Source organism: Vitis riparia, chromosome 8 (assembly GCF_004353265.1).
Source record: "Vitis riparia cultivar Riparia Gloire de Montpellier isolate 1030 chromosome 8, EGFV_Vit.rip_1.0, whole genome shotgun sequence".
Taxonomy (NCBI): Eukaryota; Viridiplantae; Streptophyta; class Magnoliopsida; order Vitales; family Vitaceae; genus Vitis; species Vitis riparia.
In genome coordinates this window covers 11,405,595-11,429,131 of record NC_048438.1, presented here as the reverse complement: position 1 = coordinate 11,429,131, position 23,537 = coordinate 11,405,595, and the positions used below count along the sequence as shown (strand labels likewise).

Sequence of the window (23,537 nt, the reverse complement as noted above, 5' to 3'; positions counted from 1 at the left end):
TTTTTTTTTCGATTTCTCGCCCATTCAAGCTTTCAATGTGGAATTTCGTGTCTCGTTTGATATTCGAAATATCACTGATATTTCATCAATATTTCCCAAAATTTTAATCCTTAGTCACACAGTTTATGAAATATACATTATTATCATTCATCTTAAGAACCAAATGAATTTCAAATATAACTAATATTTGAGGGAAAAAAACATAAGGAGTAAAGTAATGATGATATAATAAATATAATAACAAAATATAAAACATAGGACATAACAATATATTAATTGATATAACAAAATATAAAGTAACATCCATCAATGCAAGTATTTCTATCATTTATTAAATAGTCATTTTTTCACCAAGACATTCAAAGAGATCAATATCCATCAAAAGTAAGTCAGATCAAATACATTACTATTAGTGAAATTCAATTTAACCTCTTTCTTTTTTTCTTTTATTGATATTTGGTAAAAGTTGACGAAATATTTTTGGCATATGACATATCTGTGACTAACGCTCTTTTATACCACATCTATAATAATTCTCAATATGCTTCACTTTTGGTAATATCATGTAGTTTATTTTGTTATGCCAACTTTCACTTTAGTATTAACAATCAAGGGTAGAGATTTGTATTCATTTCTAAGAATAATGTTATATTCACTTTTAGGGAATGAAATTGTTTTCTTGCGTAGTTTGACGCTATACCAATATGTCAAATTTTTTCCTTTACATTGTTTCTAGCTATGCGAAGAATATAAAATTATTTCTATATAGATTCCGATTATAAATAAATTACTTTATAGTAATTTCACACAACTTCTAGTTATGTTTGTCAATAACTTCTAACTATAAGTATATTTTAACTTCTTACTATACAATAATTTGTACGTAAGATTTAGCAACAATAATGTCAAATGAGATTTATACACAGTTTTTGTCTATAATCAAATAAAACAATTTGTTGTATAACTTTTGGTTATAATTTACAAGTGACTTTTAGCGTTAAAAATAATTTTTACATAGCTTCTAACTATACGATAATTTGACATAGCATTTGGTAATAATGATATTAAATGACATTTGTGTATGACCGACCAAAATAATTTGCTTATAGTTTCTCATTTTATATAACATATGAATAAAATAAATAATAATAGAAATATTTAAAATTTATTCTTTATTAAAAATCTCAAATTTAGAATAAGAGAATTACTTCCAAAGCAATTCATGTTGATAATATCTTATAAAATGAGAATAAACAAAATGGGGGATACGAAGAAGAATATATGCATGCATAAAAGTTGTCAGAGTCCTCTTATTAAAGACTTCATAAAAGTCTTACATTAATACCTTGATTTGCTAATATTAATGAAAAATATTAAAGGACTTATAATTATGATATTTTAATACAAGCATTTACAACAATATTAAACTTTTTTATGCTTCTTCCACCTGTATTAGATTTGCTTTCTTTCTCTCTCACTTTCCCCTTGAACTTTTCATCATCTCGTTGGGTTCTTCCATTATTACTTTCCCTCGAATTTTCCCTTGTACTTCTCACAATTAAAATAAAGCCTACAAAAATGTAAGAAAAGGCTGAAATTTTCCAAGAAAATGGCAGACAATGATACCCTCCAAGCAATTTACAAAGGTGTGAAATTACATAGTTTTTGAGTAAAAATCAAAAGCCAAAATGAATCCAAAGGCTCAGAAGGGCCAAAGGACGAAGCTTCGATTGGGCAGCCAATAGCATCTTCCAAAATTGACCATAAGACAACATCAAACGTTGAAGGGGGAATAAAAAAAAAAAAAAAACCAGTAAAAGTGCAATTGATTTGTCGGAAGTCTTGACTTGTTTTACGTATTTTGTGGGAAAAAGTCCGAAGGAATCACTGCAGATCTTTTTAAAAGCCAGCCCATGTGATTCACATATTCCATAATTTAATCTATATTTAAACTATTTACGTGATAAGATGCAAATACGGTGATACAGAGGGAAGATGAGGGAGGACCTATAGATGGATAGAGCAGTGATGGCTAAAATTCGATTGATTGTATCTGATTTTTTGTTAGCATTCATGTGGGTATCGTCTGGAGCTTTGAATAAGCTCTTCGTGAATAGGGTCTTGGGATGGGGCCATGAGCCAAGAGGTGAAATCATGAAGGCGACGCTTTCAATCATCAACATGTTCTTCTTCGCCTTCTTGGGGAAGATTAGCAAGGGTGGGGCATACAATCCTCTCACTGTGTTGGCTGGGGCTATTTCTGGGGATTTCAGTCGTTTTCTCTTCACTGTCGGTGCAAGGATTCCTGCTCAGGTGAGATTCTTTTGGTTCTGTTGTTGAATTAACCAGTTGGGTTTGTCTTCTTGTTTGGAATATCGGCTGGGTTTGCCTTGATTTGTTGAACTTTGAATTGGGGTTTTACTGTGTTGATTGAAGATATGAGCTGGGCTTGCCTTGATTTTCTGGATTTTTAATGGGTTTTCCCTGCTTGTGGAGCTGATTTTTTTGTTCTTTACCTATTTGTGTTTAAATTGCTTTTCTTATTGATGGAGACTATTGAATATCGGGTGGTTTTGATTGCCTTGGAATTTGATTCTTCTCTTGGGTGATGCTTGAATTGGGTACTCTCGGTGATTTGAAATTTCAGTTGTTTAACCGAACAGTTTAGAAAAGAAGCACTGGGCATGAAGTTGGAGAGGGAAGAGAGTGATTTGGCCTTAAAAATTCACGGTTGCTGAAAACCACTTTTGTCAGAAGAATGTATCTCAATAACAATTATTTAACAAACCTCAAGATTTCACATCTATCCAATGGATTTATAGTGAAACTACCTTAAACTCATAGGAGCTTTGTTATAGAACATGAAATAATTTTCCAAGTTGGTGGCAGAATTCTGTAAAGTTTTCATTTTTCACATAGGTTATGTGTAAGTTTCATAAGTGAGGGACACAAAATTTGCTGCAGGGAAGGGAGTTCTCAATACTGTGGACTTGAATTAGTGTCATGTCACTGGATGGTGTTATGGGTTGTTTTTTGATGCTATGGAGTAGGATGGAGAATGATTAAGCTTGACTTTTACCTGTTAATTTTGTTTTGTTTATAAAGGTGCAAATTGCATCATATGGTTGGCACTTTAGATTTGTCATCTTGCTTGATGCTTGAACTAGCTTGAGTAATTGATGTTTGAATGTGGTGGGATTTGTTGACAGGTAGGACTGAATTTTTCTCGTTGAAAATTCAAGTGCTCCATTGTCTGTAACTGAACTTGATTCTTGTGGTATCACTTGAGTTTATTGCTTTCCTTCTAATGATTTTTGTTGGCCATTTTTATGGTAGCGTTCCCCTTATTGGTATGTCAAATTTAGTTCCAACCCCTCCTCCTCGCCTTCTTTATATTTTCCTAACAGCTTTTCATAAATTTTCTCTTGATCAGATAAAAGGTACAGTTCCCTAATGAGATCCACAAACTTTTGTTCTAAATCTCAAACTTAACCAATTCCTGTTGTGACCTAGGGAGTGAAGGAAATAGGCTCTGTTGAGTATTATTTGAACTTGCTTGTTGAAACTCAGGTTAGGCTTGAAGCAAGCTTGTTGTTTTTGTTGGAGCTCATCTCTGGTGACAAAGGAGCAGCTCTTGTTTTCCTAGTCAGGAGCTAATTAGAGGTGTTATATGACCGTTCCATTCCATTCAAGTAAAAGGAAGAATAATTTAACTCAACAACAAGAACGGCTGTGTTTTATAGTATGGAATTATTGTTACTGTAGAACACTGGTACCAAGAAATCAAACCATCTAAGATTGATGGGAGTGAATTTGTGCTTACCATACATGACATACTACTAAATAAAAATTGACAACATGACTATAAATGCCTTTTTGAATGCAGTATTACCATAATACACACAGGTAGCTAGCAATCTGTAACCATGTTGCACCATCTGAATCATGCATGTTTTTGTTCCAAAACAGTAAAGTCAGAAATTTGAAAACATTGCTAACCCTCAATGCAAAGTGTGGATACAGTAATACTCGTACAATTGTGATTATTGAAAATCTCACATGTTCACATAAATGTAGGATTTACACCTCAGACTTAGGTTGGATATTTGAGACTCAGTTTGGTCAGCTAACCTTTGTTTAAACCCCTCTGAACTTGGACCTTCTAGACCCAATATGTCCTGATAGTATACTTGATGTTTGATAACTCGTCATGTTGAGATAATTTTGTTACTCTTTTGATAAAACAAAAATTTTAAAGATGGTTAAGGCTCAAAATTTGATTTTGAAAGCCTGAGAATTGAGAACCCCTTAGCTTTAGAAAAGATTCCTTCATTGGTGTTTTTCATTTTAAGACCATGCCCTCTTAATATTTCTCTTCCTTAACCAATGGGCTCTTTCTCAGTTGCTTTAAGTGTTGTGAGGCCAGTGGGAGTTCTTGGTTCAGAAAATGGACCCTGTAATCTCTCTCTCTCTCTCAATGGTTGTAGATTTGTTTAAGCTTCTTGATATGGATCATCTTATTGGTAGGAATTGGACGAATGCCTAACTTGGTGTGTTGTGAAAGGCAAGCCCAAGGTTGGTGTTTGTCTTGATTACTTCCTTTTACAAAATCCTTGACTCTTTGCGTTGGAAGGCTTCAAACAAAAGGAGGAAGAAGTTCTTAGGGATGATACCAGGTGCCCCTTTTGATCTAGTTGAGAGGAGAGGAGAGGAGAGGCAGTGGTGAGTATAAAGGTTGTTTCTTTTGAAGAATTTTAAGGCAATTCGTTTCCTTTTGTTGTCTTTCCTTATCCTGATATTTTGGTGGATTTTTCTATTAATAAGTTATCTCTATTAATAGCAAGGTAATGTCTACAGTAGATTCATGTTATTGCTGATAAGAAAGTGTGAGATGGTATAATTTGAAGGCTGAAAGCATGTGGAAAGCTGTTACTGAGTGAGGATGCATCCATGCATGGATACATAAAAATATCATATACCACAAGGACTAGTCCACAGACCAGAATGGTGGACAGCTTGATTTATGTTGAAAGGGGTAAATGAACAAGAGGAAGGCAAGCAAAAATGTGAATTGAGGTAGTGAAAAGAAAGGATGTGAATATAAGTATTCAACTAAAGCAATGATCCTATAGATAGCAGGATGGTCAAGAAGGATTTGATGCCAGTGATCCTAACAAGTTGGGATGGGTTGAGTTGATGTACCAACTATCAACCAAATATGAGTTTCATCTACTATTTATGACATATCGATATTTGTTTTCCTAAGCCCAACTAGGTGGGATACTGCTATACTTGGTTAATTTATGGATTTAGAACCACTTGAAGGGTTAGCATCCCCATTTACCGTGATTTGACAAAGGTTTAGAATAATTTAAATTGCTGTATTTGTATACATTAGACTGGTGGCAGGGAAAACAAATAGATCAGTAGGCCTTCTAGTAATTGAGGCCTACGCTTTCATTCTTACTGGTACATCAATGACCTCATGTCCAGCCCTGTGCCTTTTGTTCTTATACATGCATCATGAGGATAGACTGAAAGACTCTGAGCAATATCTGATCCAGCCGTATACATGTATATTGTAACCCTTGAACTGAGACCCATTATTTTGTTCTTACATCTGTATGGTGTGGACACTAGATCTAAATCAATATATGTATACTACATGTGCACAGTGAGGACACTTGATCTGCATCAGAATATGTATACTATGTAAATACTTTAATCAAATCGAGGAGGAAAAAATAATACCCAACCTGAAAAACTGCATTGGTCAACCTTTTGACTCCTGCTATATCCACTGTGTTCTTCCTTTGCATTCTATGTTGGGCATGCCCTTGCTGGTCTGGGACAGAGCCATGTGAAAGGAGACAGCATAAACATGGCATGGGCAGAATTGAAGAGCAAAACTAATAGGATAAAAGAATTATAGCTCCTGACCCGTGATCTGGGTATATTTGATTGTAGTTCAATCATTTGCAAAAAAACAAATGGCTTATAAGATTTGTTTTTTTTCATGATCCTTCCAGATACAGTAAGCATTATAGCTATTTCCCAAATTGTAATGGGGAAATAATTTATTTTCTTCATATATGTTTTTTTTTCCTTTTTATTCCATTTTCCAGGTAATTGGATCTATCACTGGGGTTAGGCTCCTCATTAACACCTTTCCTGAAGTGGGATTTGGGCCACGTTTGACTGTTGACATCCATCATGGTGCACTGACAGAAGGGTTTCTGACATTTGCAATTGTTATGATCTCACTTGGGCTCTCGAGAAACATCCCTGGGAGCTTCTTCATGAAAACTTGGATCTCAAGTGTGTCCAAGCTAGCTCTTCATATACTTGGCTCTGATCTAACTGGTGGATGCATGAACCCAGCTGCTGTAAGTACATTAATCACCTCTGTAAGTGCAGAAATTAAATAGAACACTTTGATGACTAAATCTTTTTGGCCTTATGTAGGTAATGGGATGGGCTTATGCTCGCGGGGATCATATAACCAAGGAGCATATACTTGTTTACTGGCTTGCCCCAATGGAGGCAACTCTACTGGCAGTCTGGACATTCCGGTTGCTGGTTCAGCCACACAAGGAGGAGAAAGAAAAAATGAAGGCTAAATCAGAGTAACAGCCCTTCATTTGTTCTGTTTTTAGCTTTTGTTGGCTAATCTCACCTCTAAGCATTAGGGAACGTAAATATAACTAAACCCATCTGTAAGTATTGATCATGTATCTACTGTGTTCAATCTGTTCCTTTTTCTCTTGTCAATGTTCATTTGTCAAGGTTGAGTAGGTCTTGGTTGAGCTGTGCAGTTGGTTTTTAGGAACATTTAGATGGTTATGCTTTTAGACTCTGGTTACCTCCTTCGTTATCTGTATTAGAAAAATTAGAAAGACAATAGGATTGTTTGAATTATGCAATGTCTAAAGTTCATTATCATCTAGTTAAGATCAATTACTTCAAAAAAACAAATAACTTGAGTAATTGCTGAAGATTTGATATTCAATCATCATTTTAGATGTTACCTTCAACCAATGGCCAAATCATCAGCATTCCATTTTGGTATCAGCTCTTAAATTTAAACCATTGCTGCTCATGGCTTTTATGGGTATCATTTCATTCACTGATTTTGAGAAGGACCATTTGGGCACTAACCTCCATTGTTGCTCACCTCTCAATTCTCCCATAATGCCTCACTTAATATTCTTACATACAGATGAGATTCAAGAGAGTATGAGAGAGCAAGTAAAAGATACTGAAACATGTATGCCCAAACTTCAATTACATGGAAACTGGGACAAGTTCAGATTGAACCCAGAAAAGAAAAGGTATGGACCCTGAAATTTGCAGATCAAAAAAACAAGTTTAGTAGTAGTATTCAGTCATGGTATGAAAAGATATATGATTGAGTGGATGCACTGAAATAAATTGTTATATCATTACAAGAAGTACAAGGGATGATCCTCTTCATATCAATGTTCCCTCACTTCCACACATTAGCTGACAGCAGAGCTAAGCTAAACATGAAAGGTAATGATATGATACTTGTACAAAAAATAACAATCAGTAAACAAGTTGTGGTTCAAACTCAGCAAAATCAACAGATCCAGACTCAACAGGAGGCATGAGATATGCGGCCAATATCTCTGAAGCCAATCCTGCAATAAGTGGGATCTTCTTTAGGTTCTTCACCACAGGAATGTCGTCGCTCTCCCCAACTGCAATCAGCTGCTGGTTGATCTCCACCATCCTGTCCAACTTCCTCTTGAACTCTGGGTTCTCAACATCCAGCACAGCAGGGAAGATCCTGGCAGTCGTGCGGTTGGTCTGCAAAGCAAAATTTCAGAAGCATGACTCAGATCATTACTTATAACATGGAAAGAGCTCGAGGGCATGAATATGCAGGCTCACCTCTATGATCACATGCATGTCAAATTCTTTTGTGTTGAGCCCAATTCCTTCATAGAAATCCGTACGCTGGCAATCATTGAGGTACATTGTTACATAAACCTGCAAGACAAATTTGGGAAGTCATAAGAGGACCAGAGGAATCCCAGAGGTTCTCGAGAAGCCGAAGATTTAAACACACTAGGGTAAAAAATTAAGATAATATTTGCAATCTAGTATACAATTGAATGTAGAATCTTATTATATTATAATTACCGATAGGCAGAAGAATCGAGCCCACAACTTTGCCTTCCAATCATTGAGGAACTGGGGTTGTGCCTTCATCAATGCAGAGAAGAAATCACCATGCCTGTTCTCATCTTGGCACCAGTTCTCAAAATACTTGAAAATGGGATACAGTTGGTACTCAGGATTTTCCTTGAGATGTCTGTATATGGTAATGTATCTCCAATATCCAATTTTCTCAGACAAATATGTTGCATAGAAGATGAACTTGGGCTTAAAAAAGGTGTACTTTCTAGCCTTTGTGAGGAACCCCAAGTCCAAAGCCAAATTGAAATCAGATAAACCTTTGTTCAGAAATCTGCAACAGCAGAACATGAAGTTTATTTCAGACTTTTCAGTTAAAAGCTATAAAACTCAACAGCTGTGTTACTTGTTCTGCAAAATATGATGCATATGACCATGAGTGAGGAAGGGAGAAGGGCAGAGAGTTGTTTGCATACCCAGCATGCCTGGCTTCATCTCTGGACATAAGAGAGAAAATCTCAGCTACCACTGGATTGGTTTTCTGCAGTATCAATAGAAATGCCCATCAGGTCACTTTCCCAGTTTGTCATATCCATATAAATCTGGCAATAGTTTTAATTAATTGGAAAGGGTTTAGCATTGGAATGGAATTATGATCATTTGGGTGGAAATAATTAACCCCATTTCTTCCACAATTCAATAATTGAGTCCACCAAAGACCCAGTTGGAATTTACAGTTAGACTCTTCAAAAGAAAAATGAAAAAAAGATGGGTTGCCAAAATTCAGTTATCCAGGGAAACATTAGATGATTCAAGCAATGATTTTCACAAACAGTTGGGCCAAATGAGCCAAATTGACAAAGACGAGAACAAAAATTGAAAATTCAGCTGCATATAGAGGCATAAACATTGAAAAAACAAAACCCAGGAGCATGGCTGTATTAGAAATCAATTGAAGGAATAAAGAAAGCCATACCTTAAGCCTTCGTCCAAGCTCCTTGTAGAGAAGAAACCCAGAGAACTCAGCAGTGCAAGACCTCTCCAAGAACTCCACAAAGATCTGCCTGAGGGGACCCTGAATTTTATCAGCAGCCTCCTTGAACTCCTTGTTCCTAACAAAATGGGTCTGGTTGTAGTCAGTCTTGAACTCTTGCAGCAGGGCTTCAAACTCAGTCTGGTTGAGGTTCTTGTTGATCTCAGTGTTGAAAAGGGTCTCCATCTCATCAAAGTCAGTGGTGTAGAACCTGGGCGTGAGGAGGGTCTCCTTGATTGCTGTTTTGGCTGCTTTCTTTGAGGGCCTCTTGCCTGTGCTGGGCTGTGAAGTCGCAGACATGCTGATCCTGAACACCTTGGAGTATGGTGCTCTTGGGTTTGGGGTAGAAGTGCTGAACTTGGAGATGGGTTTCACAAGTGCCATCTCTGCTGCCATCATTTTTCACCACACTGCAATGGGCAGTGATAGTGGTAGTGGTGAGGAGGAGGAGGTGGTGAGTAGTGACACAACTCGAGTATGGGACCTTGAGATAAGGTGTGGTTTATATAGTTGAAAGATAGTGATTGAATCTAATCTCATCCAATGAAATCCCTGAGATTAAATGGGAATCTGCCATGTGGCAGATGACATGGTTGGTTGTGAAAAATGCCACCCTGGCTAGAACATGTGGTCTTCCTTTCATGACAGTGGATTCTCAAATTCTCGATTCACATTTTGTAGATATTTCATATTTCCTTTCCATTTATTTGCCTTGCCCCATAAACCCTAATTATCAATTTGTGGCTGTCCTTTTTCTTCCAAAATAAATAAATAAAAATGGCACAAATTCCTTGAGAAATTGTCAGACAGGTTCAATGAAAATATTGATGAAATGCATCAAAAAAGTGGGTTGTGTTAAATGATTTTTTTTCTTTGCCAAACCAACCCATAGTTTTTTAGCCGGTAGGTTGGTTCTGAGTCCATTTAGGAGGTGGGAATGATTTTTTTCTTTTTCCTGGAGACCACATTTAGACAGATTCCATGATGAACAAGCAACAGTAAGAGGAAGAAAAAAAGGGCATTTCACAGAAATGATCCAAATCAAGCTTGTTCTGAAATATCTGTTGGTTTCAAATACTATACAATTCCTAACTAAATAAATAGAAAATGCTGAATCAAAATGACTAACGAGAAAAAGGGAAGCTACAACACACCCTATTGACAATTTCACTCTTATGGGGGGGCTGCAACATCTTTGTTTCATGGTTTGTTTCATTGCCTGTTTCTGCATTATTCTGAACATGATGCCACATTTACCACATACAGTTACAGCAAATATGAGTCTACTTTAAAAATGAACAGCAGAAAGTGTATTTGATCTATCTCTTCAACACCATTGAATTTGCATTCAGCCTCTGTATTTGGAAATTGACTTAAAGCCTCTTCTCAAGATGACCGAATGCTGCCATTGCAGAAACAACACACATCCATAATGCCCACAGAAGAGATATTCAGGCAGCCAAACCTGTCACAGAAGATACGTCATTCCGACTAGTAATGTAAATGATAGAATCATTTCTAAATTGAAATTTCAGACCAACATCACCTTCAACCCCCAAATAAAAATAGCAATGAGGAAAAATTGTTGTTGTGGGAGACCTTTGCCAAAATAACAAAGTAAATTCACCAAGTGTGAGCACTTAACCAAAAGATCCAAGGCTTCTTTGGAAGCCAAGTTCAATTTTTATTTTTATTTTTTCCACTTGTTCATGGCTTTCAGATGAGCCTATGAATAAAATTAGCAGATAATTTTCAGATTTTTAAGTGTCTGTTATTACCCTTGTTGGATGCCTCTACATGTGAGTTATTAGGAGCATGATGAACACTTGATGTGCAGCAACCAACCGCTCAAACTACTTTGTTAGAGTTACACTATAAGCAAATGTAAATTCATAAACAGAGTTTGTACCAGTCCAGTTGCATTCTGACCTTTCAACAGGAAGTAGCTTGATCTGTAACTAAAACTTTATATTTAACTGTTTCTATTGCATGCTGCAAATGAGCTATCCACCTTGAGGTTAAGGTGACAACTCAGAAATTTTTTCACAATTAGTGACGAGCCTCTTCATGTTGTTTGTTCAACAGTTCCAATACATACTAGTGAGCCCATGAAACTAACATGTGCTTTAGAATACCTTAAAGGGAAGACGAATACCTCTATAGTTGAGTTGTTGTGCTTGGTATGGAGATACTTCCTTCATCAACCTTTTTGTCTGTTTTAGTGTCATCCTCAACAACAGAGCTTTGCACATGTAGTATTGCTTCGTCTTGTTCAGCAGAAAAATACGGGTCAAAAGAAATTCTTCCTTCTTCATCCCTGCTTTTCAAATTATCATCCACACCATCATAATCCAAATTTCTCAAAATTTCAGGAAGTCGAAACCCATTTTCTTCTGCAAGCTTAGCTCCCATTTCTATGTCGATTTTCTCTTTCAAATTCATGATGCCTCCCTCAGGATTGGAAGTCATAGATTCAACCACCATAGGTTCGGATTCCTGCTCTAATGATCGAAAATCATTCATTGAAGGTGGAATCTTAGAGAGAAAAGTTTCTTTGAGATTCTTTATAATCCCTTTACTATATGGGTTCTCCTTCTTATCATATCGATACCGGAAGTTTTCATACGTTGTCTGCATCAAAGCAAGGATAAAAAAGTCAACCGTTAGAATTCATTACTTCTACAAGGGGAAAAAGGAAGCAAATACATAGTGCAGCCGCATAAACATGCATGCCCGGATGATGAACTAAAGAGTCAAGGAAATCATTCAATCAGAAGATAACACCTCTATATCAACAGAGAACAATCACATTGGGTGCTAATGCTATCAATGTCATATCATAGTGCTGATGTCATTTCAGTCATTTCAATGCAAAAAAGGGGTAAATAAATATGTCAATTGCCTTAATATTGAAACTATAAAAGCAGCATCAGAGTACCATTACATCAATGTCATGTGTCCTTTTAAGTAACATTATCCATGTCACCCCTCCAAACTTATTGCTTCAACATTTTCCATTTTTTGGAATTTCCATAAAAATGTTAAAATAAATTATCCTCAAATAAATCCTTTTCCAATTGAGTTCATTGAGTTATTGCTCTGTTAATTATGTGCCAAAATTTGTTTATTAATAGTTTAATACATCCATCGATGTTTTATCTTTTCTTTTCCACATAAGACAGACATAAATATCTATCAATCCTGTCTAGAGGCGTCATATTAAATAATATTTAAAACCATGCTCAGAACATCCAAATAAAACATGGTACAATGCAATAAAAAATTAACCTATTCAAGAAGTTTACCATCCTGATTGATCATAGACAAAAAAATTTTAAAAGTCATAAGTATTAATTAAACTAAAACTATCCTTGCTTTACTTCCAAACCTGAGAAGGAATCATACAGTAGGAGTTTACAATAAGAAATCTAAAGAATTTCATTATAAGGACAAACATTTATTAACAAATTTTAGGTAAATACTGACGCAAACCTTGGGTGATATGGGCCTGCCCCTCCACCCAGGCTCATCAACCTACACACGAATACCAGGGGGACTTGAACTTTGGACCTCTTGTTCATTGCCCGAGGCCACTACCACTGAGTTACACCCCAGGGGGTGAATTTATGAGGGATATTAATCACAACAAGCTAGAAGGAAGAAGAAACTTCATCTAAAAGATCAGTGTTATCACCACTGGAAATTGAATTATACAGCTATTGAAGATTCGGGAATAGAAAAAATAAAAAAGGAAAAAGAAAACAACAATACACAATGCATTGCAATTTCCATCCAGTCAACTTAACAAGGCCTTAAATCCTAACTGACTGAAGCATATGCCTCCATGTCTTTTCTCCATTAACTTGAGACATGTCACAATTCTCCTCACAGGTGAATGCATTTGTCTTTGTCTCATGAATGCATGCATTCAGTTCTTATTCTATCTTTAATATCCATCTCATCATCCTCATTTCAGTTATTATGATTTTTTTTTCATTGATCCCAATTCTTATCCAAAAAAAATCAGCACCATAAAATCTGCTAGCCTCATGCAACACCCAAGGAGTAGTTCTCCGCTCCACCACCCACTCTAATGCCATCAGCAATGTTCTTTTCAATCTTCCTTGCCAATAAATATTAGACTCACGACGACAAAATGTCCTTTTCTGTCCATTTTCCTTGTCACCTATTTTACCTAGTGTTACAGAAGCTACATTACATACATTGTGTGTTAATTCTGCATATCCTAAAACCTTTAGATATCAAAATATTCTCACCAATGTCATGGCTTAGTTAATATATTGCATATCAAATAAAATAATACAGGAGGAAAAACATAGTATTCATAAAATTGGCAGAACTCTATATGTTGAAAGATACACAACATATTATTAGTACCAGATATCATCAGGATCTTTAATATCTTAATGTTTCTATACATTTTTGTCTGGAGATATACAAATCTTTAATATATTAATGTTTTTATAAGTTTTGAGGAGAAAGAAGATCACCTGGTTCGTGCAAATCAGATAGGAATGGAAAACTGTAAGGCCACCAACGAACCAGATGACCACGAAGCAGTACACAATGAGAAAATCTGACAAGAAGTCATTTCCCATAGCCTTCAAAATATCATCGCCCTTTCCTTGAATAATGATGATCCAGGAAAATGTAAAGACATATAAGCACAGGATGGTTGATGTTGATATAAACATGAAGAAGAACCGATAGTTGCGCTGCGGTCAGATAAGAGATCACCACACAAGAGCTGTGTTAGCTTCTACCAAGAAAACAAGAATAATATATGAGGCATTTGGACACAAATTGAAATTGACTATCAATCTTCTCATTCATAGTATCGAAAATCACTGTAGTCAGTTCATAGAATTTTGTTTCTCTGAGCATTTAAATGAGACCATTTTAGGATTTTCAATAAGTGAACACCTACCTGCTATTTATTATCATTTTGGTAATGATACCATATTGCATGATGAACCTGATATTTCAATAATATGGATATCAAAATAGAAGCAGTTCATTTCTAGTCCAAATACTTTATGCATATAGGAGAAGGGAAATACCAAAAATAATATTTATTCTAGATGTATTTATTTCTCCATCATCCTATCATCTTCCAGAAAAAAAATTAAAAAACAATAACATTTTTAATCTACAACCTAGTTTTGCAAGCTACTCTAGATGAATAATCGAAGTCCTCACAGAAATTTGAACTTTGCACTCAAAGTTATTATACTAGTCATACAATTAACAAGTTTTCATAGTCAGGGCATCATAATTATGTAACTAGGATCTTCACAGATAAAAGACATCAAAGAAAAAGAACAAACAGCATCTCATTACTAAATGAAAATGAACATCTAAAAATGGTAAAAAAGAGGCCTCAGCATAGTTCCTGAAGATGTAGAGTTGAAACAGTTAATTCGTCCAAAGGATATGAATATTGAGCAAACTTTTGAAAGCAGATTGCTATAACTGGATTGTTATCAACCTTTCTAAGTGGCCACATCTAGCTTATTCCTTCAAGTGGATTGTATTAAGACCAAATCCAGATATATCCAAGTTCTGATATAAATATATGGTATATTGATTCAGTTCAATCTGATCCAAGGATTTGCATGGTTAGGATTACTTTCTAAAAGTACCTTTTACAAATCCATTATTTCTTGCTTGGTTTTTTTTTTCAAAAGGGCATATCCAAATTTGAACCAGCAACGATCAGATATACTAGATTTGGGTACTAGGTGGATACAAGTCAATGTGCATACACACACATATAAGATTAAGATGTACAAAAAAAAAAAAAAAACTTACTATTCCAATGCATTGACCAACCCATGGACAGTGATGATCAAATCTTTGAACACAGTTGTTGCAGATTGAGCAGTGAGAAACACGAGGAGGACGATAAAGCAAACAAGTGTCACAGTACTTCACTTTCACTATGTGGCCATTCACTGGAACATCCTTTGTTCGAGGTAGTTTCAAATGAGGGGTTCTACCATTGACCCACTCCATAGATGGGGTTGTTACATCAAATGCTTCATCTAATTCAGGAGGCTTTGAGTTTCTAGGGACTATTCCAGGATCTCTACTGGATGTCACAAAGAGAAACATTAAATCCTGCATAAAAATATCGATTCATACATCAGATTAAATCTACATTTTCAAGAATAAACTTTGAGTTTAGGTCTACATATTTCATCTTATCTCCCATAGGTCATGGAACTGAGTAATTACAAAACAAAATATGGTTTCCAGAAACCACCAGTTAGGGAACAATTGAACACTCACATGGAAATGCAATCATTTTCATTTTTGGTTTGTGTGGAGTTTGATGGACAAACCACATGTCAGAATGGAACCATTACCAAAGAACAAAAAATGGAGCCTATACAAAAACAACCTGCCAAATTAATGGCATCATATCTTAAAATCATCAATTTCAAACTTATGCATACAGGAAAAATACTCATTTCTAAGGCTATAGTAAATATTTCATTTCTATTTGGTTTTCAAACAGCCTTGATGCTTAATTGCCTTTCACCTGTTAAGATGTATAGGACTGCCTCCCACCCAAGTAATAATGATCTATGAGCAAAGCATTGTGAAATATTCCATGTTGAGCTTTATCAAAGAGGGGTTATGATGTAGTGCAGAAACTGAATATATAGAGGTCATTTGACCTGGGGAACATTTTTTATAATTTACTTCTAATGGAAATTCTTCTTCTTTTTTTGTCTGGGATGTAATAACTGCAGATGGACACAAGGAAAAACATTACTGACCAACATAGTGAGAAATGCTCCCACAGCCATTATAGAATACCATACAACGTAATGTGCGAACCTTCGACCATAATCATCATCTTCTTTGATCTTGTAATGGATTTTTATACAAAAACCTATTCCAGGGCCCGCAATTAGAAGTGTGGACAAAAAGAGGGATGCCACATCAGGACCAAAGATCAATCTTCCACCACAGAAAAATCTCTGGCAATACATTAAAAAAACACTCTTTGTCAGCACAAGCATGCCATACTAATTCCAGATTTTAAGTTTTCTTTCAACCAATTTAAACATATCCAATAGCAGAATCATAAAATCAACAAAATGAAAAATCCTCATATGAAAAGCAAACAACTTGATTTTAAGTCTTAATCACAGTAAACAATCTCCTCAAACACACCAAGAAGACGCTTGCTGATCATCATGCCAAGAAATGGAATTTAGTCATATGAAAAACCTTTTTTTCCATGGAATGTCATCACACACACTAGTCAGATGAGCTAGGTCTCATATAGTGGTCAACAAATTCATATCAACTCATCTTAGCTACCTAAGGATTTCCCATACCAGCTGGCTTGCCAGTCTGCTCTATCTAGGTCAAAACTTACATGTTCTCTTTTTTTTTTTTCCTCCTTCCTGCATCCATAGAAATCAGACTGATACAAAGAGGAAGTAACTTAAGATATCATATTTTCATTAGCAAGGAGAAGTTAATTATCTAATAATAGGGAATCTGATTGAAACATTCACTCTCATAACTCTGAAATCAATCAAACAAACAAGCCCAGTGATTGCCAAAGCCAACTTTACCTAGAAATGCAAAACCCATTTTTGTTCTCAGAAATTACAAATTTTAGTTCAAGATTGCATCCCACACAAATGAAAAGCAGAGGAAAAACATAATAATTTTTTTTTTTGAAAAAAAAAAAATGACACACAAGACCCGTCACACCCACAACTATATACAATTCAAAAGTTTGAAAGCATACTATATATGATGAGTTCACCCCTATATACCCAATCCACCACTAAGAACCATTCAATGATCAGAAGCAGAATCAAAATAAGAAAAATAAGAGACACCCAATTGAATTAACGATCATGCAATCCCATCACAAGGACCGAATCAAGAGAGACACTCACGTTGGCCCCCTTCCAGACTTGATACAGCCTCTTGGGCTTGCTCCGGTCTGCGGCTTTGGAGGAACAAGGACTACCCAGATTAGGATCTGTGCTCCCAATCATTTCTTTTCTTGCTTTCCTTCACAACAAATCACAAGAAAAATAATGATTTCAGATCATCCTCTGCATAACCCATGAACAGTGGATGGCATAGGCAAGCAACAACAACACACCCAGAAGAGGCCAATGCCTCTGTGAGGAGAATTTTGTGAGACGGATTAAACAAAGGAAGTCACCATTCTTTGTTTATCTCTCTCTGTGTGGGGTGGCATATGGCAACGATGGGCTCGGCGGATGTTTCAATTTTGAAGCGCCTTTATCGCGGGCAATATTATAACAATATTTTCATTTTCATACACAGCTAACGTGCTGTCACAACTCACAACTCACAACTACTCACATCCCCTATTCTCTCCCTTTTGAATTTGTCTCCACGCGGTTTCCTTTCTTCTCTCTTTCCTCCTTCCCCTCATGCCCGTGCCCCCCTTTTTTTGTTTCCTTCTCTGTTGGTACCAGACCGCAAGAGTATATGCCTTTTCTTGAACTCATTTTCAGAAATTCCTTTTCTTGGGTAGTTGTTACATCCCTGAGATAAGGCTTCCTTGCTGGTGAATAAATCACAATGATCTATTGAACAAGTATATCCCGTTTTTCCTTGTAGAATTGCGAATGTTTTGGTGGGATTTTAGTTCTTTTTGGCTGAGAGTTGAAATTCATCAAGATATGAAACAGGGTATTGTTGCAGACTCACTCCAAGTCCCAAGTGACCCTTCTGTCAAGCATGTAAATTTGGAAATGGAGAAAATATTTTTAGTAATGAATTCCTGAAATGTAACGGATGTAGTGTTACCATTTAGGAGTTTATTCTTTTAAGAATTTATTGGAAATTAATATTAATTTCTAGAAATAAATTATTATACATATAGACCAAAAATCAAGTTATTATACATTTAGATTTTTGGTTCCATTATTTTGTACCCAAATCCGGTTTCTTTGTTTTTTACTTTAGTCTAGTTCCTTTTTAATACCTTAACCTCGTATATTTATACTATTCTTTAATGGACTAGATTTCATTATGCACTTTCAAGAATTGAAATTAAATATTTGACAGGTACAAATTCGATATCCTAGAAGCCTAGAATAGGTCACTACACATGATATTGAAGTGAATCCCGATGAACTCATGAACAATATCGACATATCTTGCATTGCATTGATCCTTGATCCTTGATCCTCACTCAACTGAAGAGAAGGTAAAATTTAAGATACCCCAACTGGGTAGATGATGAAGTGGGTCATATAGACTTTGTCCAATCTTGGTGAGTTGTAATAATCAGAAGAATCTATAATAAACAATGTTCATAGAAACAGCAACAACTCTTTATTCCGGGGACCAATATCTGCTTGGTCTTTGCAATCTAGAAATGGTAGTGAATGATCATATTAAAGGAGGGCCACAAGAATTCTAAACACAATATCAAATTTTTTTTTAATCATAAAAAAAAAAAAAATGCTTTTGTAGGCAACACCCATTTCCATTAGCAGAACAAGATGCTTTTCCAAATTGACTTTCCAGACTGTGTATATATTAAAATGGCCATGGCCATGAGCTTTACACCTTCTAAATTCCTAACCAAACAAAGAGAAAAGATTACAAATTGAGTTCCAAAAAATACAGGGCCCAGAAAGGGAATGAAACAGCACAACCCATCAAATGTTTTTGCACGATAGCACCTCCATTCTCCTGCAAGCCCTGCCCTGCTACTCCTCTGATGTGCAAAGTACTTGTTGCAACATATCATTTTTCACCATTGGGACTGCCTTTGATTGATTTATAGCATTAACCGGCTTCCATTTCCACCTCTGGCATTGGCAAATTAACAGTTTAAGCTTATGAATCCATTAAGTACAGCCAGGAGAGGTACATGCACTGGTTGAAACATTATGTGGTTAGACCTGTATAAAAAATAGTAAGGAAGAGAAAGCCCATCCAGTATAGAGCAATTAGTACTAATCAGGGTAATAAAACCCGCAAATTCGCTAGTGGGGTGGCCTGTAAAACCTGTCTTACAGCCAGGTTTCCAGTCTTTCAGAACTACTAGTTTGAAGATAAGAGACCTATATGGAAACTTCTTTGTGTATTTAATTCATATCAAAGTCCAAGTAGCTGGAAGACTTCAATGGGTTGTTGGTCACTTGGTTAATCTATGTGTAACTATGCTTAACCCATGCCACATATATCTTAATATATTATAATAATATTCAAAACTGTAAACAATCAATCAGATATATATATATATTTTTTCCCCTTGATATCTCATACTGTTCTTTTCTTTTTTTCTTGCCTTCTCATCCAAGGCATTTGGTTAGTTCAACCATAAGTTCCACTTATTTGAACAAAAAGTGAAATCATGGAAAGTTCATTGCAATATTTATGTCTTCAAATTGGCATCATGGTTTCCTGCAATTTGCAGAAATTTTTTTACTAATTCTATAAGCAAATTATCAATCCTGTGCTTCATGAAGTTTATGCTAAGATGTGGTTTTTCTAAAGCCATTTCCAGGCCTACTTGCAATGAATGAACCTCATTATTCACATCTTCGTTCAAGATTCAACTTCTTACAACCTGAGATTTAGTCTGAGTAATAGTTTTGGCAACCAAGTTTCCCCCGTGTTGGGGACTAAGACAAAAAATGTATTTTAACTCACAATTTTTTTTTAGTTTTTCATCTCCCTATCTTAATTTTCTTCGAGGGAACTTCTCTCTTTTGGGTGAGTCTGCACTTATGAAACAGGGTTATTTTTTGGGGGTAGTTCGGAAAATTTTTAATTTGTCATCAGCAGGAGCTGCAGAACTATTCTGCAGTAAATAAAGGTTTATCAGCTAATGAGGCAAACTTCATGCAAGACTGCCATGAACTGTGTGAAGAAGAAGACTTACCTTTAAGCATTGGAGATCCCATGTGAGTATCTTGGTTGCTGATTGAATCTTGAGTCTTCCTCGTATCTAACTTCTGAATCATCAGGAAAGAAAAATGGATCATCAAATGCATTATTCCCATTTCCTTCCTTCTTCTGTGTATCCTCACCAATCCCAGAGTAATCTAAATTCTTCAGAATATGTGGAACTGGCACATCACCATCCTTGCTAAACTGGCTTCCTACTTCTACATCAGATTTCTGCAAGCTAACAGTGCCTCCACTGAAATCTCGAGTAATGGATGGCATAAATATATCATCATCAGCCACCACCCATTCTCTGAAGTTAAACATTGAAGGTGGAATCTTCCCAAAACCAAATTCTATGAAGTTCTTCAGTATCCCCTTATTATATGGATTTTTATTCTTATCATAGCGGTACCGGAAATTCTCATAAGTTGTCTGTGAAAATAGCAAAGATCAGAATGGACTAGGTATGAATTAGAACTACAGACAGGAAGCAGAATGTAATAAGAAACACACAAATAAGGCCTTGTTTGGATCCACATCTAGTTTCTAAATAATGGAAGTAGCATGTTGAGAAAGAAGGTTACCTGGTTGGTGCAAATCAGATAGAAATGAAAAACTGTAAGCCCGCCAACAAACCATACTGCTATAAAGCAGTATACTATTAGAATAACCGAAATGATATCATATGACATAACTCTCCATAAGTTGCCTTCTTGTCGAATAAGATTGATCCAAGAAAACACAAAGACATATATGCACAAGGTAGTTGACAATGATATAAACAAGATGAAGAACCGATAATTACGCTGCAACCAAAAGCAAGAAACAAAGTCATTTATTGAATATACCTAAATGTTTAGCTCAGAAAAAAGGGTGATTAAAAGAAACCAGCCTTGATTTGGTATCATAAACAACATGAAAATCTTATATAAATACGGGTGATTAATGAAAGCTCCATTAATGTTTAGGACAAAGCTTCGTGGGAAAAGCTTACCAGAGCAATACACTGGCCGACCCAAGGACAGTGGTGATCAAACTTCTGCACACAGTTGTTGCAGATTGAGCAGTGAGAAGCACGGGGAGGACGATATATCATGCAAGTGTCACAGTACTTCACTTTTATTATGTAGCCATTGATCAAAACATCCTTTGTTCGGGGTATCTTCAATTCAGGGGTTGCATCATTGATCCATTCCAAGGATGATGTTCCATCCAATCCATCGTCTGATTCAGGGGGCTGCGTGTTCCTTGGGACTATACCTGGATCCCTACCCGATGTCATATAGAGAAAAGCCAAATCCTACATTGTTCATCAACTCAAGTCAAATTAAATCATAATCTTTGAAACCAAATCCCCCTGTGCTACCAAGAAAGTCTTCAGTTCACTGACCAGGAAAGTGAGGATCAATCCTGTAAACAGTACTGGATACTTAAAATGGGGATCATCGCTCTTGATTTTTACTAGCATTTTTATACAGAATGTGAAGCCTGGAACGCCTATCAGGAGTGTAGATAAAAATAGTGATGCTACATCTGGGCCAAAGATCAATCTCCCTCCACAGAGAAATTTCTGGAGAAAAACAAGACAAGAAAATATGTAAAATCTTATCTTTAAGTAAACACAAATCAAAACCCTCCTCTGGGCCAACCCCTTCAATCAATTGAGAAAATTATGTCTGTTTGTGAATCCCACTCATGCATGTTCCGCATCAAAAAGAAACCATCATCATCCTCGAAAATATTCAAAGGTTTCAATGATCTAAAAAGCATATGAAAGGGAAAACAGAAAATAAAATTCATAGAGCATAACCCATATTTCATAGAGTATTGTAGCATTCCAACATGCTTGTTGCTGTTTTCCACAAAATACACTATGGAGAACTCATTCTGATCAAGAATTCGACCTTTTCACCCGAATCATGAAAAATTATTTCAAGGGGATACTTTCATCAACGCCCCCTATTCTACAAGGGCAACATCATCTGTGTAACCCTAAATATTCCAAATCCAAATTTTCAATATCCTACAAATACAAGTATTCCATCACTTTTTCTCACAAAGTAGCTTTATTTTTTTCAATTAAATTTCCCACCCATGAGCCCTCCAAGGATTTCATGTCATACCCCATTAAACCATATTCCAAATTCTTCATTTCTAAATTTAAGCTTCTACCTAGCAAACCATATCCCTTTCCCATAAGGAATTGAAATGAAAAACCATTGAAAATGACAACATGGGTGAATGTTAAATTAAATGGAAATTGAAAATATACAAATACCCATAACTTTTATTTCCACTGGGTTCTTGAAAAAAAAAATTGAAAGAAAATTCAAAGTGAGAGAAAGAGAGAGATACATTGCGACCCGTCCAAGCTTGATAGAGCCTCTTGGGCTGGGGAAGGGAGGCCATGCCAACAACAGAGGAAGAAGAACCCCACTTTGGATTCTTGTTTCCACACGTCATATGATTTCTCTATTCTCTTTTCACATCTGCAGCATCCCCTTCGTTTTCTAGACCCCCTTTTTTTTTTTTTTTTTTTTTCTAATACATCAAATCCATGGTTGTTTTCAAGGAAATGAAACCCATCTCTCTAACACCCTTTTTTTCCTGTAACCCTCACAAGGATGCCATAGATTTGAGCGGGTTTCTCGCGGGAAATCAGAAATTCCAAAGGTGGGGTAGGCTGTATTTTTTTTTCCGGACAATTTACCGAAATCTCCCGAGAAAATATTTTCTGCCCAAAAATATTCACATGGAAAATATCTGTCCAGACCTCTAACCGAAAACTACAACGGTCAATGGCCCTACAAACGGCTTTTTAAAAAGTAATGCTTGGTCAAAAATACCCTTCGCTACACTCACAAATAAGTCCCATTTTCTTTTCTTATTTATTTTAAAAAAATTTTCTTTTATTTTTAAATTTTTATTATTTTTTAAGTAACTTGTGAAGGGTGAAAAAGTATAAACTACTCTGTATAATATTCTCAAAATTTGAAAAAATGATTTTTGATAATGGCTTTCAAAAATAGATTTATGATACTAGAAATAACAAAAAATAATTAAAATATATTCTTAGAAAAGACCTTATTATCAAAAAGTAATTTTTAACCAAAAAAAAAATTACTACTTTCGCCAATGATTATCTAAGTTGGTCTGGATTAAAAAATTACTACTTTGTTAATGATTTTCTATGTTGGTCTGGATTTCCAATGCCTCAAGGAATCTGAAAAACAATTTTCTATCTTTAAAAATAAAATACAAATATTTTAAATTTTAAAACAATTTCCAAACATACTCTAATATGTAAATGCAAATATTTTAATCTCTTTATTAATTCAACAATCAAGATTGGGTTAATAGCGTAAAATAATAACTATTGTAATAATTTTCATTTTGGGTGTACAAC

General features: G+C 35.6%; 4 protein-coding genes across 7 annotated transcripts; 1 reads left to right on the top strand and 3 right to left on the bottom strand.

Moving 5' to 3' along the window:
* Positions 1–1,878: 1,878 nt before the first annotated feature.
* LOC117919976 (probable aquaporin SIP2-1) lies at positions 1,879–6,944 on the top strand. The gene is made up of 3 exons (XM_034837305.1): positions 1,879–2,313; positions 6,126–6,386; positions 6,466–6,944. The coding sequence occupies exons 1-3, from the start codon at positions 2,014–2,016 to the stop codon at positions 6,628–6,630; spliced, it is 726 nt and encodes a 241-aa protein (XP_034693196.1). The 5' UTR covers positions 1,879–2,013; the 3' UTR covers positions 6,631–6,944.
* Positions 6,945–7,388: 444 nt separating this feature from the next.
* Positions 7,389–9,674, bottom strand: LOC117919975 (magnesium-protoporphyrin IX monomethyl ester [oxidative] cyclase, chloroplastic). The gene is made up of 5 exons (XM_034837304.1): positions 9,137–9,674; positions 8,637–8,701; positions 8,167–8,494; positions 7,915–8,013; positions 7,389–7,830 (listed from the first exon to the last, which is right to left on the bottom strand). The coding sequence occupies exons 1-5, from the start codon at positions 9,590–9,592 to the stop codon at positions 7,567–7,569; spliced, it is 1,212 nt and encodes a 403-aa protein (XP_034693195.1). The 5' UTR covers positions 9,593–9,674; the 3' UTR covers positions 7,389–7,566.
* A 518-nt stretch (positions 9,675–10,192) lies between these two features.
* On the bottom strand, positions 10,193–17,852 carry LOC117919974 (probable protein S-acyltransferase 4). 3 transcript variants are annotated; one of them, XM_034837301.1, is made up of 7 exons: positions 17,355–17,852; positions 17,143–17,260; positions 16,000–16,203; positions 15,026–15,334; positions 13,705–13,929; positions 11,349–11,824; positions 10,193–10,658 (listed from the first exon to the last, which is right to left on the bottom strand). In XM_034837301.1, the coding sequence occupies exons 2-6, from the start codon at positions 17,242–17,244 to the stop codon at positions 11,351–11,353; spliced, it is 1,314 nt and encodes a 437-aa protein (XP_034693192.1). In that variant the 5' UTR covers positions 17,245–17,260; positions 17,355–17,852; the 3' UTR covers positions 10,193–10,658; positions 11,349–11,350. The 3 variants fall into 3 exon arrangements, with proteins under 3 accessions (XP_034693192.1, XP_034693193.1, XP_034693194.1); XM_034837302.1 differs by having other exon boundaries at positions 17,418–17,852; XM_034837303.1 differs by having other exon boundaries at positions 16,045–16,203; positions 17,143–17,851.
* An 848-nt stretch (positions 17,853–18,700) lies between these two features.
* Positions 18,701–22,890, bottom strand: LOC117920129 (probable protein S-acyltransferase 1). Of its 2 annotated transcripts, none has more exons than XM_034837487.1 (6): positions 22,487–22,890; positions 21,522–21,701; positions 21,126–21,431; positions 20,716–20,937; positions 20,124–20,563; positions 18,701–19,137 (listed from the first exon to the last, which is right to left on the bottom strand). In XM_034837487.1, the coding sequence occupies exons 1-5, from the start codon at positions 22,592–22,594 to the stop codon at positions 20,126–20,128; spliced, it is 1,254 nt and encodes a 417-aa protein (XP_034693378.1). In that variant the 5' UTR covers positions 22,595–22,890; the 3' UTR covers positions 18,701–19,137; positions 20,124–20,125. The 2 variants fall into 2 exon arrangements, with proteins under 2 accessions (XP_034693378.1, XP_034693379.1); XM_034837488.1 differs by having other exon boundaries at positions 18,701–19,044.
* Positions 22,891–23,537: the final 647 nt, after the last annotated feature.

Excerpts from the sequence above, each read along its gene's own strand:
- LOC117919976 (XM_034837305.1), top strand. The coding sequence starts at position 2,014 with ATGGATAGAGCAGTGATGGCTAAAATTCGATTGATTGTATCTGATTTT. Across the intron at positions 2,314-6,125 it reads GTGCAAGGATTCCTGCTCAG|GTAATTGGATCTATCACTGG; the intron begins GTGAGATTCTTT and ends TCCATTTTCCAG. Across the intron at positions 6,387-6,465 it reads GATGCATGAACCCAGCTGCT|GTAATGGGATGGGCTTATGC; the intron begins GTAAGTACATTA and ends GGCCTTATGTAG.
- LOC117919975 (XM_034837304.1), bottom strand. The coding sequence starts at position 9,592 with ATGATGGCAGCAGAGATGGCACTTGTGAAACCCATCTCCAAGTTCAGC. Across the intron at positions 8,702-9,136 it reads AGCTTGGACGAAGGCTTAAG|AAAACCAATCCAGTGGTAGC; the intron begins GTATGGCTTTCT and ends TTGATACTGCAG. Across the intron at positions 8,495-8,636 it reads GATGAAGCCAGGCATGCTGG|ATTTCTGAACAAAGGTTTAT; the intron begins GTATGCAAACAA and ends CTGCTGTTGCAG.
- LOC117919974 (XM_034837301.1), bottom strand. The coding sequence starts at position 17,244 with ATGATTGGGAGCACAGATCCTAATCTGGGTAGTCCTTGTTCCTCCAAA. Across the intron at positions 15,335-15,999 it reads GAGCATTTCTCACTATGTTG|GATTTAATGTTTCTCTTTGT; the intron begins GTCAGTAATGTT and ends ATTTTTATGCAG. Across the intron at positions 11,825-13,704 it reads ATCTGATTTGCACGAACCAG|ACAACGTATGAAAACTTCCG; the intron begins GTGATCTTCTTT and ends GCTTTGATGCAG.
- LOC117920129 (XM_034837487.1), bottom strand. The coding sequence starts at position 22,594 with ATGACGTGTGGAAACAAGAATCCAAAGTGGGGTTCTTCTTCCTCTGTT. Across the intron at positions 21,702-22,486 it reads AAGCTTGGACGGGTCGCAAT|AAATTTCTCTGTGGAGGGAG; the intron begins GTATCTCTCTCT and ends GTTTTTCTCCAG. Across the intron at positions 21,432-21,521 it reads GATTGATCCTCACTTTCCTG|GATTTGGCTTTTCTCTATAT; the intron begins GTCAGTGAACTG and ends TGAACAATGTAG.